The sequence below is a fragment of the Galeopterus variegatus genome, unplaced genomic scaffold (genome assembly GCF_000696425.1).
Source record: "Galeopterus variegatus unplaced genomic scaffold, G_variegatus-3.0.2 Scaffold3494, whole genome shotgun sequence".
In the NCBI taxonomy this organism is placed as follows: Eukaryota; Metazoa; Chordata; class Mammalia; order Dermoptera; family Cynocephalidae; genus Galeopterus; species Galeopterus variegatus.
In genome coordinates this window covers 39963-56755 of record NW_007729605.1, presented here as the reverse complement: position 1 = coordinate 56755, position 16793 = coordinate 39963, and the positions used below count along the sequence as shown (strand labels likewise).

The window sequence follows — 16793 nt, the reverse complement described above, 5'->3', positions numbered from 1 at the left end:
AAAGCATGGCCATCTGAGCAGATTGTCAAGGAGAAGCGGTCTCACAAGAAGGGGTGTGGAGCTTCAGGCCCCCAACAGGAAGCTACTATGGTGGGTGATCCAGCTAAGCCCACAGTTGAATGAAAGAGGAATGCTAGAGAGTAGGAATAAGGAATACTTTTCTGAAAAAGTGATATTTAAGCTGAGTCAGGAAGCAGGAGGAAGAGTTAGACAAAATTGATGACACAGAACAGCTAGTTAGGAAAAATAAGTTCTATTGATGTACAGTCTATAAGCATATAATTAACATTACTTGACTGCTTGTTATCAAATGGCTAGAAGAGAGGAGATCGAATATCTTCAACACAAATGTTTACATTTTGTAATGATGAATATACTAATTATCCAGATTTGATCATCACACATCGTACACAGGTATTGTTATTCAACTCTATATACCACAAATATGTATAATCAATTATGTTTCAATAAAAAAGAAAACAAGGTGGTAAGAGATTAACATTCCATCCAGACAGAGAAAAATGTTAAGAGGTCCTGAGATCTCAACGAACTAAGAGAAGCTGGTGGTGCTGCTGTATAGATTTGCAGGCATGTGTTGTGTTTGTGTTATGGGATAAAGTTCATGAGATGAGGCTGGAGAGGTAAGCAAGGAGCCCCATTGCACGGGGTCTTATGAACAGTATTTACTGTAAATTCAGAACAGTAGAAGACCTTGGCAACAGTAAAAAACCTGAAAGGTATTGCAGTGAAGTGACAGTGACAGGCATTTTTTTTGAAAGAGCATCCTCTGTTGTTGAGAATGGATTGTGGGAAAAAGTGCTTGTGGTGATATGGATTGGAAAATGTATAGGTGAGAGACTTGAGATGTGCTAGAAGGCTTTAGGAAGAAGTTGAGGTAGAGAAAATTGGACAGAAGTTATTTGAGAAGTACTATCCAGGACCTGCTGTTGGACTGGATAGGATAGAGAGGAGATTAGAAATTATCAAGGATGACTCCCAGGGTTCAGTTAAACAACTAACTGAGAGGGTCATGATGCCATTGCCAAGATGGAAAGATGGTGGAGAAAAAGATTGGGAGATAAGATCAGGAGTAGGGTTTTTCATAAATACAATTTGAGGTGCCTATGAGACTTCCAGAGGAAATGTGAAATAAGAGATCGGATATGTGAGAGTACTTCAAAAAGTTCATGGAAAAAATGGAATTAAAATATAATACTAATCTTTCCATGAACTTTTTGAAGTGCCCTCATATATTTATATTCTATAGCTCAGAAGACAGGTGTAGACTAAAAGTATAAAATTCGGTGTTATTGGCTTACTTGTGGTTACCAAACCTTTTGGAATGGAAAGGTTGCCTAATTGCAGATCATTGAGTAAGAGCAGAAGAGGGCCTGTATGTGTAACAGGGATATCTTTCTTGAGGTCCAAACCCATGAATTCAACTGCTTAGTGGATTGTGTGTAAGGATCTTCAGTCAAAAGAATCTAAAACCAAGCCCACCATCTTTCTTGTTACCCCAAACCTTTTTTTCTTTATGCACTGTCCTAGAGAGTAAGTAGCATCGTTGTTCACCCAGACCACCTTGCCGGAAGCCTGATAGTCATCCTAAACTCCTCCCTTTCCCTCACACCTTCCCAAACAATAGGCATCAAGTTTCGTCAATTTTACTTGTTAAATATTTCAGAAACTGCCTCATTTTCCTCTTGCCCATTACTACTGATCTTCGTTCTGGGCCTTGTTTTTTCTTTCCCATGCTACTCCAGTAGTCCCTAACCCACAGTCTTCAGTGTATGCTCTTTCTTCACAATGTTGCCATTGTGTTTTTATTTTTTTAAGTAAGCAAATCTGATCATATTATTTGTACTGAACCCACTTCCTATATGGAATCGACCATGACCTTCTTGGTACCTTTGGGTACTTGTTTTGAATGTATCCATCTCTCCCTCTTTTTTTTTTTTTCTTTTTTTTCTTTTTTTTCTTTTTTTTTATTCGTGACCGGTAACAGGATCGCAACCCTCGGTGTCGCATCCGCACCGCGCTCAACCAGTGAGCAGACCGGTCTCTATATGGGATCCAAACCCTCAGCAGGAGCACCGCCACGCTCCCAAGTGCCACACTCTACCGAGTGCGCCACCAGGCCGGCCCCTTTCTCTCCCTCTTTAAACTGTAAGTTTCTTTAGGATAGAGTTCACATATGTATGTGTCTATAAGCCTGATACATACATAGTAGGTGCCCAATAAATACAGAGATAGTATGTGTAGTGGTTAAGAGTTCAGACTCTTGGTCAGGCAGATCTGGGTACAAATTTGATTCCAAAACAGCAGCTATGTGACATTGGAAGTGATTTAGTCTTTCCGTATCTGCTTTATCATCTGTGAAATGGATGTAATAGTAGTACTTAGCTTCCTACAGTATTTGTGAGAATGTTGGCAATAATTATAATACTTAGTGTTGAATATCAAGTGAATAAATTATTTAGTGATCATCACTCGGAAGATAAAATCCAAATGTTGAGGACCTTTATGATTTGGCCTCTACCTAAACCCCTCTGATCTCTTATCTGACAACTCTCCCTGCATAACACACCCCACAAACACAGAAAATTTACTTGACATTGCCTAAATATGCCCTTTTCTCACTTCCCTTCCAGTCCTTGCTATGCTGTCAATTCAACTGGAATGTCTTTCTCCGCTTTATTTCCCTGACAAATATTTATTCATCCCTTAAGGCTTTCAGTGTCACTCCCTAACAGAAGCCTTCTCTGGTCCCTTTATCAGCATACTCAGGCTTGGTTAGATGCTTCTCTTCTGGACCCCCGTAGAACCTTGTATATGGCTCTATTTTGTTTGAATATATGAAAGCCCCTTGAGGGAAGACTTTAGTGGTGTGATTCAATAAATGTTGTTGAACAAATGAATACAGGGATGAATAAGTCTCTCATGCATATAAATGTTTTTTCTTTGAGTAAATGTTATAGTTTATGTCAAGGGTCAGCAAGCCCACCCACTGCTTGTTTTTGTAGATAAAGTATTTTGGGGACACAGCCGTGCTCATTCATTCATGTGTTGTTCGTGACTATTTTTGCATTATGACATCGGAGATGAGTTGTTGCAACAGAGATTAGATAGTCCATAAAGCCTAAAATATTTACTGTTTGGCCCTTTACAGAAAAAGTTTTGACTCCTGCTGTATGTAGGTAAATTACTTTCCTGTAAATAATGCTTGGAAAAGACAGATAAAATTAGCAAAATAGACCTTTTTTGCTATGACATATAAAAATGTGGGGTAATGTCACTTTCTTTTTCTTATGTATTTCTTTTTCAAATAGTCATATTTTGTTTAACATTCTGATATTTTTTAACTGAATAGGCTGGAGCAAACTTTTATAAGATGACTGGCCTGGGTCCTTTGCCTCAAGCTCTTTATAATGGTGAACCCTTTAGCCATGAAGAAATGAATATTAAAGAACTAGAAATGGCTGTTCTTCAAAAAATGATGGATGCATCTGAATATTTACAACAAGAAGTTTTAATGGTAGGTAAGCATTTATGAGAAAATACATAATGATATTCATAAGTAATATTTTTTTATTTAAAATTTCTTTTAATTGCAAAAGTTAATTTGGTAAACATTTTTATCCTGATCATTTAGTAGTAATCTAAAAAATAATACTTAATTACATTTATCTTGTGCATAATTATATCTAAAAATTGCTTAAATGGAAAGAAAATTCTAATTTTTACAAGAAAATTTATAGCAGTAATTCTGAATTGCAGATTACTTGTCTTATTTTAGATTAAGTAATCATTAAATATATTATCTATATAATTTTAAAACATATGAGGGTACTTCAAAAAGTTTGTGGAGAAATAGTTAAAAGATAATACAAATCATTTCATGAACTTTTTGAAGTACCTCTGTATGCATATAAAAATTGCTTATATCATCTAAATTATATTTTTGTTATTTTAGGACACATTAAATGATCAAACAGAGGCAATTGATTTTCTAATGGATAAGGATAATGTTGTGCCCCGTATAAATTCTTTGATTTTGCACAGTAAATATCAGTACCTTAATTTAATATCTACATCAGGTAAAATGTTCCTCCATATACTGTTCTACAAATGCTTATTGAGTTTTGAATACTTTATTAATTCATCATTTAACATTAAATATGAATTTTTTCAGTAACTGCTGATGTTGAAGATTTCTCTACTTTCTTTTTCTTGGATTCACAAGATAAGAGTGCTGTAATTGCAAAGAACATGTATTATTTGACCCCGGAAGGTAATAAGCATGTTTTATTTTCCTGAATTTTTTCCTAAAATAATAAAAACTGGTAATTTTACTAAAGTGCTTGCATAATAAATTTTAATATGTTGCTATTTTTGACCAGAGGCCTGGATTTCAATTTTAGATTTTGTAATTTGTTAGGATTTAATTATTGTGCTCAGAAAATGATGCCTCCTATCCTAACTAATCATATAAGCAGAAGGGGTTCATCTTGGTTTTTTGCATTTTTTTAAAGTAAGCTATTCCATTTTCATTTTGTAAAGAAAGGAACAAAACCTTTTCAAGACTTTGTAAATCCATATCTTATAATGCATGAATAGAAGTACAATTCCCAGATCAGAGGAGATAATAATTCTTCTGCATTCTGATTAAACAACATCTGAATGTTTTGTTTAAGTTGGGAGTCATAATTAGAGGAGCGGAGACCAAGACAGTAACACATTTGGAAATAAGGATTTGGCTTAAACAGAGAACTCTGCAATGGGACCACAGCTTTGTTAGGGTACAGTTCTTCAGATAGATGAAGATAATTAGAATTTGTTTGGTTTTGTTTTGCTTTGTTTCATTTGCCCTGGTTTGTTCTAGAGATAAAAATGAAAGCCATAAGTGAAAGATAAAAGAAGGCTCATTTTGGTCGCAGTATATAAGTGGTAACTTTCTAACAGAGTGATCTAAAGATAGAATGAACTATGCTGTGAGGAGTAAGTTTTATATATAAGAGAGATTTAAAGCAAAGACCACACGAGTTTTTGAGAATGCTGCTGATTGAATCCAAATGTTGATCAGGTGGCCACTGGATTACTTTGTAACAGATTCTGTGACTTTATGTCTATTTACAAGAAATCCAACAAGTAATAAAATATAATGCAGTTCCATCTTATGGTGGACTGTGGCCCGGAATGTGTCAAGTGAAGGCAAAAGGAGACAGAGAAATAGAGAAGAAAAAATAGAAACATTTTCAGGTTCTGGATTGTATTTCAAAAATGCCTCTGGGTATCAGAATAAGTTAGCCTATAATTAGTGCTCTTTGGTTAAATCTCCTGCAATTTAAAAGAATATTAGCTGAGAAACTAATATCCTCTTATTTATATAAATTTGTAAAGAAATAATACAGTTTTGAGAAACTTAGCACTTTTGAAATATTTTTCAGTTTTCCAGCTGTGAAGGTGAAAGTGCTGACATTAAGAAGGCATCAGTATTCTTTACCTTCTTTGAAGAGAATGTGTTACTGCCTTACTCTTAAGTTGCATCTCAGGATTGCAGGTGGAATCAGTGCCATCATTCTTCCTGTTACATTCTTTTCTTTTATTATTCAAAGCCAGTTTTTGTATAATTAGATAGTACTGACTATGGTAATTTCAGTCTATTCAGGAGTAAGTTTTTGGAATACCAGATTTTTACAATTATTTTATCTAAATAAAATGGTCTAAAGGACCTTTTTATCCATATGTTTTAATGATGGCCAGACAAGTATCACTTCAAGAGTTACATGCTAATGCTGGATAAAATTAAACACATTTAACTGTGAGTTCAGAATTAAAAATGGTTTCTTCCTATGGATTTCAATTTTTTCTAGAAAGAGTACTGTATCAGTATTGATGGAACAAGATGATATGAATTAGATCAAGTTAATAATAGCCAGACACTTTGAAATAAATAAATTATAAGCTAATAAAATATTACTGTTTTCTGTCTCTCCTAATAAGCTTGTGTCTCATTTTACATATATGTGGGGTATAAATATATATCCCACATATATGTAAAACAGATGATTGCTGACATCACTCTCCCACAACAAGAGATCAACTTCCAACTATTAAAACACAAAAACTGCCATCCTGAAACCACTGGAGCTCAGGGAGGGAGGCGGGGGAGGGGGTGGCTGGGGAAAGGAGGAGAGACAGCCTCTGAGTCCATGAAGGTGTGGAAGGTAATGGCAAGTGGAAGGAGGGATCACTCCAGTCAGCCCCAGTCCCAATCACTTCCTGGGCTAGTGTGGCACAGCACACAGAGCAGCTACCTGGAGTTGACAAAGCCACAGCAACACCTTTTGCATGAAGCTACTTGAAGTCTGCAGAGGAGAAGGATGCCACGATGACTGGCAAAATAAAAATATCATTTTGAAGTGCCCCATCCCATTTCCCAGCCAGCAAAGCTACCCCAAAGCTTCCCCTGCACCCACATAGAGGGAGGGGCCATGGCAAACAGGAGGAAGGAATCACTTCAGAAAGTCCCATCTCCCACCTTCATGACCATCATAGCACATTATACTGAGAGGGCCCACTGGACCTGCTGTCTCAGACATGAGAGAAGAGAGTAAGAGGTGGGTGTCTGATTTGCACAGAGGTCTGTGAGTCTTTTTGGTGGACTTTTCTGGGGTTTGCCCCACGGGAAACGTTTGGAGTACAGGGGGTGGGAGGTGGACTGACCCACGAGGAGAGCACTGAGGCACGATGCTGGCAGCCGATCTGCCTCTTGATCAGGAGGGATGCCACACAGTGGACAGCAGTCAGAGCAACAGAACTTTAGGGGAAGTAGTTTGTGGGAAAGACTCAGTCCTGGGCCAGACTAAAGGACAAACCTAACAAGATAGTAACAAATACAATGACTATATGAGAGATGGGCAATATTAAAAGATGTAACTTGAAGCAACAAAATGTGAGGGAGGGAGGTGGGGAATGACATCAAAATATAGAGTTGGCTTTAGTTATTTCTTTTTCCTTAGCATTCAAAATTAGGTTGTTATTAGTCTAAAATCATCTAACTATAACATATCCTTTGTAAGAGCCATGGTAAATATAACACAAAAACCTATAAGAAAAATAAATAGTAAGAAATCAAAATGTACTACTACAGAAAACCACTTAGTAACAAAAGGAGACATTAAGACAAGAAAAATGAAAAAAAAAAAAGGTCAAAAAAATAAAGGAAAAATTAACAAAATGGCAATAACAAGTTTCTGTATACCAGTAATAACTCTAAATGTATACAGATTAAATTCCCCAATTAAAAGACACAGAGTGGCTGAATGGATTATAAAACCAACAATATGCTGCCTACAGGAAACTTACTTCTTCACCTATAAAGACACATCAACTGAAAGTGAAGGGATGGAAAAAGATATTTCATCCATATGGAAAAAAGAACAGAGAAGGGGTAGCTCTACTTATATCAGATAAAATAGACCTCAAGTCAAGGAAAGTAAAGACAAGGAATGTCATCATGTAACAGTAAAGGGATCAATTCAACAAGAGGATGTAGTAATTCTAAATATATATATACCCAAAACCCAAGCACCCAGATATATAAAGCAAATACTTTTAGACCTAATAGAAGATACAGACTCTGACAATACGACAGTTGGGCACATAAATACCCCACTTCAAGCAGATCATCCAGACAGAAAATTCACCCAGAAACATCAGAGTTAATCTACACTCTAGGCTCATTGGACCTAACATATTTATTGAACATTCAGACAACTGCAGAATTCACATTCTTCTCAGCAGCACGTGGGATATCCTGTAGAACAGATCATATATTAGGTCATAATATCAAGTCTCAACAAATTTTTAAAAATTGGAATCATATCAGCTATCTTGTTGGACCACAACAGAATAAACCATAAATCGGTAACAGAAGGGACATTTGAAACTGTACAAATATGTGAAAATTAAACAGGTTGCTTCTAAAAAACAAATGGGTCAAAGAAGAAATCAAAAACAAAATTTAAAAATTTCTGGAGACAGAATTCTGGTGAAGATGGAGGAGTAGATGGATCCTAGTGTCACTCTCTCCCCAAAATCAACCAATTTGCACTATTAAAAAGCAACAGCAGGAGGCCCAAGATCTGTGCTGGAACAGGCAGGAGCTACACAACCCCAGCCCAGGACAGTCCCCACCACCCAGAGAAGCCTGAGATCTGCAGGATACACACATCCCAAGTCAGCCATGCCAGAAAAGGCAGGTGCCATGGGACCTCCAGCCCAGGATGGTCCCTGCTACTTAGAGAAGCTTAAGAGCTGTCAGGCGCACACACTCCAAGTCAGTTGTGCTGGAAAAGACAGGCACCACAGGAGCTCCAGACCAGGTCAGTCCCTGCTGCTTAGAGAGGCCTGAGAGCTGCTGGGCTCACATGCCCCAAGTCATCTGCATGGGAAGAGGCAGGTGACACAGGACCCCAGTCCAGGCCAGTCCCCACTGCACCAAGAGGCACCAAGAGAGGGCCAAGAGGCACCGGGTCCCCGCACCCTGAGTCAGCAGTGCCAGAAGAAGCAGATGATGTGGGACCCTGCTGTAAAGAGAGACCTGAGAGCTGCCGGGCCCACACACCCCAAGTCAGCTGCTCTAGAACAGGCAGGTGCTGCAGGATCCCCAGCCCACATCAGTCCCTGCTACCCAGAGATGCCTGAGAGCCACCGGACCCACACACCCTGAGTCAGCTGTGCCAGAATAGGGTAGTTGCTGCTGCCCAGAATGGGCAGTCCCTTCAGGATCCAAGCCAGACATCCAGGTGAAACGAGTGGACTGTGATACCCCCTGCCACATGACAAAACACCAAAGGAAAGATACCAGAAATATGAAAAATCAAGAAAGTACATCACCACCAAAGGAAAATAATAACTCTCAAGCTTTAAATCCTATAGAACAGGAAGTCTTTGAAATGACTGACAAGGAATTTAGAGCAACAATTCTAAGGAAACTAGATGAGATACAAGAAAACTCACTTAGACAACACAATGAAATGAGAGAAAATATACAGGATATAAAAGAAGAAATGTACAAAGAAATCAATGCCTTGAAAAAGAATGTAGCAGAGCTTGTGGAACTGAAGGATTCATTCAATGAAATAAAAAAACACAATAGAGAGTCTAACCAGCAGGCTAGAGCAAGCAGAAGACAATTTCTGACCTTGAAGACAGGCTGTTTGAATTAACACAGGCAGACCAGAAAAAAGAATTAAAAAGAAATTGAAGAAAATCTAAGAGAGATAACAGACAGCCTTAAGCACTCAAATATCAGAATCATGGGTATTCCAGAAGGGGAGGAACAAGGAAATGGCATTGGAAACATATTCAATGAAATAATAGCAGGAAACATCCCAGGTATAGGGAAAGTCACAGATCTTCAGATTCAAGAGGCCCAAAGTTCCCCAAACATATTCAACCCACAAAGGTCCTCTCCAAGACATGTGATAGTCAAAATGGCAAAATTCAAAGAGAGACTCTTAAAAGCTACAAGAGAGAAGCAGCAAGTCACCTATAAGGGATCCCCAATCAGAATAACATCAGACTTTTCATCAGAAACCCTAAGAGACAGAAAAGAATGGGTTGATATATTCAAAATACTAAAGGATAAAAATTTCCAGCCAAGAATACTTTACCCAGCAAGGCTATCCTTCCAAACTGAAGGACAAATAGTATATTTCTCAGACAAACAAAAACTGTGGGAGTTCACTACCAGTTCATGACCAGCCTTACAAGAAATTCTCAAGGAAGTATCAAACTGTGTTTGATACCTCAAAAACAACCATCACTGCCATGAATACTCAAGAAAGAACAAAACCTACCAGCAAAACAAAAATGCTAACAATAAAGAAAAAACAATTTTTCTACCACCCCAAGAAAGCAACAAATACAGAAGGCAAACAGAAAATTAGAAAGAAACAAAAGGTACTTAAGACATCTAAACAAAAAGCAATAAAATGCTAGGAGTAAATCAACACCTTTCAGTAATAACTCTAAATGTAAAGGGATTAAATTGCCCACTCAAAAGACACAGACTGACTGACTGGATTAAAAAGATGGACCCAACAATATGCTTCCTTCAAGAGACTCACCTGGTCTGTAAAGACACATGTAAACTAAGAGCGCAAGGATGGAAAAAGATGTATTAAGCAAATAGAAATGAAAAATGAGCTGGAGCAGCTATTCTTATATCAGATAAAATAGACTTTAAAGCAAAAACCTTAAAAAGAGATAAAGAAGGCCACCGTATAATGATAAAAGGATCTATCCATCAAGAAGACATAACAATCATAAATATATTGGACCCAATGTCAGAGCAGCCAGATTTATAAAGCAAACACTATTAGATCTAAAGAATGAGATAGACACTAATACTATAATAGCGGGGGACCTGAACACCCCACTGTCAACATTGGACAGATGATCTAGGCAAAAAATCAGCAGAAAAACACAAGATCTAAACAACACTGTAGACCAATTGGATTTGGCAGATATCTACAGAACATTCCATCCAACAACCTCAGAATATTCATTCTTCTCATAGCACATGGAACATTCTCCAGGATAGACCGCATGTTAGGTCACAAATCAAGTCTCAACAAATTCAAAAAAAATGGAAATATTCCATGTATTTTTTCTGATCACAATGGATCAAAATTAGAAATCAATATCAAATGAAACTCTGGAAACTATACAAACACATGGAAATTAAACAACGTTCTACTTAATGACATATGGGTCCAAGAAGAAATTAAACAGTAAATCAAAAATTTCTTGAAACTAATGAAAATAATGACACATAATACCAAAACCTGTGGGATACTGCAAAAGCAGTACTAAGGGGGAAATTCATTGCATTAAATGCTTACTTCAGAAGAATGGAAAGATGGCAAATAAACAACCTAACACAGCAGATCTCCTTAAAGATCTAGATAAACAAGAACAACTCAAACCCAAAGTTAGTAGACAGAAAGAAATCAGTAAGATCAGAGCAGAACTAAATGAAATAGAAACCCAAAAAACAATACAAAAGATCAGTGAAACAAAAAGTTGGTTTTTTGAAAAGGTAAATAAAATCAACAATCCTTTAGCAAGGCTAACTAAGAAAAGAACAGAGAAGACCCAAATAACAAAAATTAGAAATGAAAAAGGTGATATTACAACTCATACCTCAGAAATACAATGAATCAATCATTAGAGACTACTACAAACTACTATGCCAGCAAATTTGAAAATCTGGAGGAAATGGATAAATTTCTGGACACATAAACTACCAAAACTGAAGCAAGAAAATATAGACAATGTGAACAGACCAATAACAATAAAAGAGATTGAAGCTTTCCCAACAAAGAAAAGCCCAGGACTGGATGGGTTCACTACAGAGTTCTACCAAACCTTCAAAGAGGAACTGATACCAGTTCTCTACAAAGTATTCCAAAAGACTGAAACAGAGGCCATTCTCCCAAACTCGTTCTATGAGGCAAACATCACCCTGATACCAAAGCCAGACAAAGATATATCAAAAATAGAAAACTACAGTCCAATATCCTTGATGAATATAGATGCAAAAATCCTCAATAAAATACTAGATAACAGAATACAGCAACACATACACAAAGTTATACACCATGATCAAGTGGGATTCATCCCGGGAATGCAAGGTTTTTTCAACATATGCAGATCAAAAATGTGATACACCACATCAGTAAAAGCAAAGACAAAAGCAATATGATCATCTCAATAGACACTGAAAAAGCATGTGAGAAAATTCAACATTCTTTCATGGTAAAGACTCTCTACAAGTTAGTTATAGATGGAAAGTATGTCAACACAAATAAAGCCATAATGGTAAGCCCACTGCCAATATCATTCTGAATGGGGAAAAGCTGAAAACTTTTCCCTTAAAAACAGGAACTAGACAAGGATGCCCACTCTTACCACTCCTATTCAACATAGTGTTGGAAGTACTAGCCAGAGCAGGCAGAAAAGAGAAGGAAATAAACGGCATCCAGACTGGAAAAGATGAAGTGAAACTGTCCATGATATGATCCTATATATTGACCAGCCTACAGCCTGTACAAAAAAACTCCAAGAGTTGATAAATGATTTTAGCAAAGCTGCAGGATACAAAATCAATACACAGAAATCAGTAGCATTTCTATACTCCAACATTGAACATTCAGAAAAAGAAATCAAGAAAGCTAGCCCATTTACAGTAGCCACCAAAAAAATAAAATACTTAGGAATAAAATTAATGAAGGATGTGAAAAATCTCTATGAAGAGAACTATGAACCACTGTTTTGGAGAAATTAAAGAGGACACAAGAAGATGGAAAGATATCCCATGCTCTTAGATTGGAAGAATTAACATTGTGAAAATGTCCACGTTACCCAAAGTGATCTACAGATTCAATGCAATCCCCATCAAAGTTCCAATGACATTTTCTCAGAAATGGAGAAAACTATCCAGACATTTATATGGAATAGCAAAAGAACATGCATAGCCAAAGCAATCCTGAGCAAAAAAAATAAAGCTGGAGGCATAACACTACCCAACTTTAAACTATATTGCAAAGCTATAATAATCAAAACAGCATGGTACTGACATAAAAACAGACGCACAGATCAATGGAATAGAATAGAGAACCCAGAAATCAACCCATTCACATACAGCCATCTGATCGTTGACAGAGGCAGCAAGTCTTCACAGTTTGGAAGAGACTGCCTCTTCAACAAATGGTGCTGGGAAAACTCAATATTCATATGTAGGAGAATGAAACTAGACCCATACCTCTCACCATATACCAAAATAACTCAAAATAGATTAAAGAATTAAATATACATCCTGGAACAATAAAACCCCTTAAAGAAAACATAGCAGAAACACTCCAGGATGTAGGAGTGGGGACAGACTTCATGAGTAGGACCTCAAAAGCACAGGCAACTGAAGGAAAAATAAACAAATGGGATTATATCAAACTAAAAAGCTTCTGTACAGCAAAAGAAACAACAGAGTGAAAAGATAGCCAACGGAGTGGGAGAAAATATTTGCAAAATATATATCAGACACTGATTTAACATCCAGAATATACAAGGAACTCAAACCACTTAACAGCAAAAAACAAAAACAACCCAATTACAAAAATGGGCAAAGTAGCTGAATAGGCATTTCTCAAAGGAAGCTATCCGAATAGCCAACAGACATATGAAAAAATACTCAACATCACTCAGCATCTGGGACATACAAATCAAGACCACTTTGAGATACCATCTCATTCCAGTTAGGGTGGCTAATATCCAAAAGACTGAGAATGATAAATGATGGCGAGGATGTGGAGAAAAAGAAACCCTCTTACACTGTTGGTGGGACTGTAAAATTGTGCAGCCTTTATGGAAAATGGTATAGAGGTTCCTCAAACAATTACAGATAGATCTGCCATATGACCCAGCTATTCCACTGCTGGGAATATACCCAGATGAATGGAAATCATCATGCCAAAGGAATACCTGTACTCCAGTATTTATTTCAGCACTATTTACAATAGCCTAGAGTTGGAACCAGCCCAAATGTCCATCATCCAATGAGTGGATAAGGAAACTGTGGTAGATCTATACAATGGAATTCTACTCTGCTATGAAAAAGAATGAAATAATACCTTTCACAACAACATGGATGTACTTAGAGAAAATTATATTAAGTGAAACAAGTCAGGCACAGAAAGAGAAGTACTACATGTTCTCACTTATTTGTGGGAGCTAAAAATACACAAATAAAAGGGGGAGGGGAAGAAGACACAACAATCACAACAATTCCTTGAACTTTTTAAGACAAGGGAACAGATATGATGTAGTGGTGGTAGGGGAGAGAGGAGGGAGGAAGAGGAACGGATAAAGAGTCATGAAAATCAACTGCAAGTATATTGAGAAGTTAAAAATAAATAAATTCTTTGGGAAAAAAACAATTTCTGGAGTCAAATGAAAGGAAAGACACCATAACTGCCAGGACCTATGGGACATAGCAAAAGCAGTTCTAAGAAGAAAGTTCTATAACAATAAATGCCTACATGAAAAAAGTAGAAAGACTTTAAGTAACCTAATGTTACACCTCAAAGAACTATATAAACAAGAACAAACCAAACGCACAGTTAGTAGGAATAGAGAAATAACAAAGATCAGAGCAGAAATAAATGAATTAGAGATTGAAAAAAAAACAGATCAGTGAAACAAAGAGTTGGGTTTTTGAAAAGAAAATTGGTAAACATTTAGCTAGACTAAGGAAGGAAAAAAAAAGACAAATAAAACTAGAAATGAAAAAAGACGTTACAACTGATACCATAGAAACATAAAGGATCATTAAAGACTATTAGGAACAACTGTGTGCTAACAAAATGGAAAACTTAGATGAAATGTATAAATTTCTGGACACATACAATGTACCAAGGATGAATCATGAAGAACTAGAAAACCTAAATAGACCAATTAAGTAATGAAATTGAAGCAGTAATGAAAAGTCATCCAGCAAAGAAAACCTTAGGACAAGATGGCTTCACTGCCCAATTCTACAAAACATTTAATGAAGAACTAATACCAGTTCTTCTTAAACTCTTCCAAAAAATTGAAGAGAACAGAATACTTCCAAACTCATTCTATGAGACCAGCATTGCTGTCATACCAAACTGGAAAAAGATATAAAAAAAAAGAAAACTACAGATCAGTATCTGTAATGAACAAAGGAGGGAACATCCTCAACAAAATACTAGCAAACCAAATCTAAGAAGACGTTAAAAATCATACACTATGGTCAAGTGTGATTCATCCCAGGGATGCAGGGATGGTTCAACATAAACAAATCAGTAAATGTGATATATCACATGTACAGAATTAAGGAAGAAAACCTTATAATAATTTCAATAGGTGCAAAAACAGTATTTGATGAAATCCAACACCCCTTCATTATAAAAGCATTCAACAAGTTAGGTAGAAGGAATGTATTTCCTCCATGTGTAGAAGAATGAAAGTAGACTCATATCTCACCATATACCACAATCAACTAAAGTCAATTAAAGACTTAAATATAAGACCTGAAACTATAAAACTCCCATAAAAAATACAGGGAAAATGCTTCAGGTTTTAGGACTGGGCAAAAACTTTATGAATAATGCCTCAAAAGCACAGGCAACAAAAGAAAAAATAAACAAATGGGACTATATCAAACTGAAAAGCTTCTGTGCAGCAAAGAGTACAATCAGCAGAGCAAAAAGACAACCTACAGAATGAAAGAAAATATTTACAAACTGCACATCCAACAAGGGATTAATATCTACAATATACAAGGAACTCAAACAACTTAATAATTTTTGAAAATTCAGTTAAAAAATGGGTAAAGGATCTGAAGAGATATTTCTCAAAAGAAGACATAACAAATGGCCAACAGCTATATGAAAAAATGCTCAACATCACTAATCATCACAGAATTGCAAGTCAAAACTACATTGAAATATCATCTCACCCCAGTTAGACTGGCTGTTATCAAAAAAGACATAAAATAGCAAATGCTGGTAAGGATGCAGGATAAGGGGAACCCTTATATTCAGTCTTGGTGGGATTGTATATTAGCATAGCCATTATGGAAAACAGTACAGAAGTTTCTCAAACAACTGCAAGTAGAACAACATACTATCCAGCAATTCCACTATTGGGTATATACCCAAAGGAATGGAAATCATCTTGTGGAAGGGATACTTGTACTTTCATATTTATCGTAACTCTATTCACAACAGCCACAATATGGAACCAACCTAAATGTCCATCAACAGAAAATTGGATAAAGAAAATATGGTACATACACACAATGGAATACTATTCAGCCATAAAATAATATGAAATTCTGCCATTTGCAGCAATGTGGATGAACTTGGAGAAATTTATGTTAAGTGAAATAAGCGAGGCACAAAAGAGAAATTTTGCATATTCTCATTCATAAGTGAAAGCCAAGAGAAGGAGAGAGAGAGAGAAAAGAAAAGAAAGAAAATAATAAGTTGTACTCTGAGAAGAAAAGATCAAAACTGTGGTTACTAGAGGCAGAAAGAGGGGGAAGGGGTGATAGAGGTTGGTTCATTGACACATAACAGCCAGGCAGGAAAAATAAAAGTTCTGTGGCATACAGTTGAGCTAGGTATCTGTAATTAAAACAGTAACTTACTGCATGTAATGAAATCCCTAGAGGACAGAAGAACAATTGTCCTCATCACAAAGAAATGATTAAGTTTTATAATTATTAAATATGCTCATTACCCTTATTTGAACATCATACATTGTATAAATGTATTGACATTCAACTCTGTACCCCACAAGTATGTATAATCAGTATGTTTCAATAAGTAGGTAAAGAAGGAATGTACCTCAACACAATAAAGGCCATATATGACAACCCACAGCTAAAAACTGTTCATACTGAAGGAACAAAAATGGAAGGCTTTTCCTCTAAGATCTGGAAAAAAGCAAGGATGCCCACTTTCCCCACTCTTACTCAACACAGGACAAGAAGTTCTAGCAACACAATAAGGCAAAACAAACAAAGGGCATCTAAATCAGAAAGGAGGAAGTCAGACTATTCCTGTTTGCAGATGACATGATCCTATACATAGAAAACCCTAAAGAGTCCACCAAAAAATTGCTAGAACTAATAATTCAGTATAGTGTCACAATACCAAATCAACACAAATTAATAGCTTTCTTATATACCGATA

General features: G+C 36.5%; 1 protein-coding gene across 1 annotated transcript in view; it reads left to right on the top strand.

Moving 5' to 3' along the window:
• The window catches only part of LOC103600879 (UDP-glucose:glycoprotein glucosyltransferase 2-like), a gene marked incomplete at its 3' end in the record, with an annotated part of 156175 nt that overhangs the window by 104768 nt on the left and 34614 nt on the right, over positions 1 to 16793 (top strand). The window contains exons 3-5 of the mRNA XM_008585211.1: positions 3371 to 3535; positions 3974 to 4097; positions 4193 to 4291. Coding sequence (XP_008583433.1) covers positions 3371 to 3535; positions 3974 to 4097; positions 4193 to 4291 — 388 coding nt within the window. The remainder of the gene's footprint in view (positions 1 to 3370; positions 3536 to 3973; positions 4098 to 4192; positions 4292 to 16793) is intronic.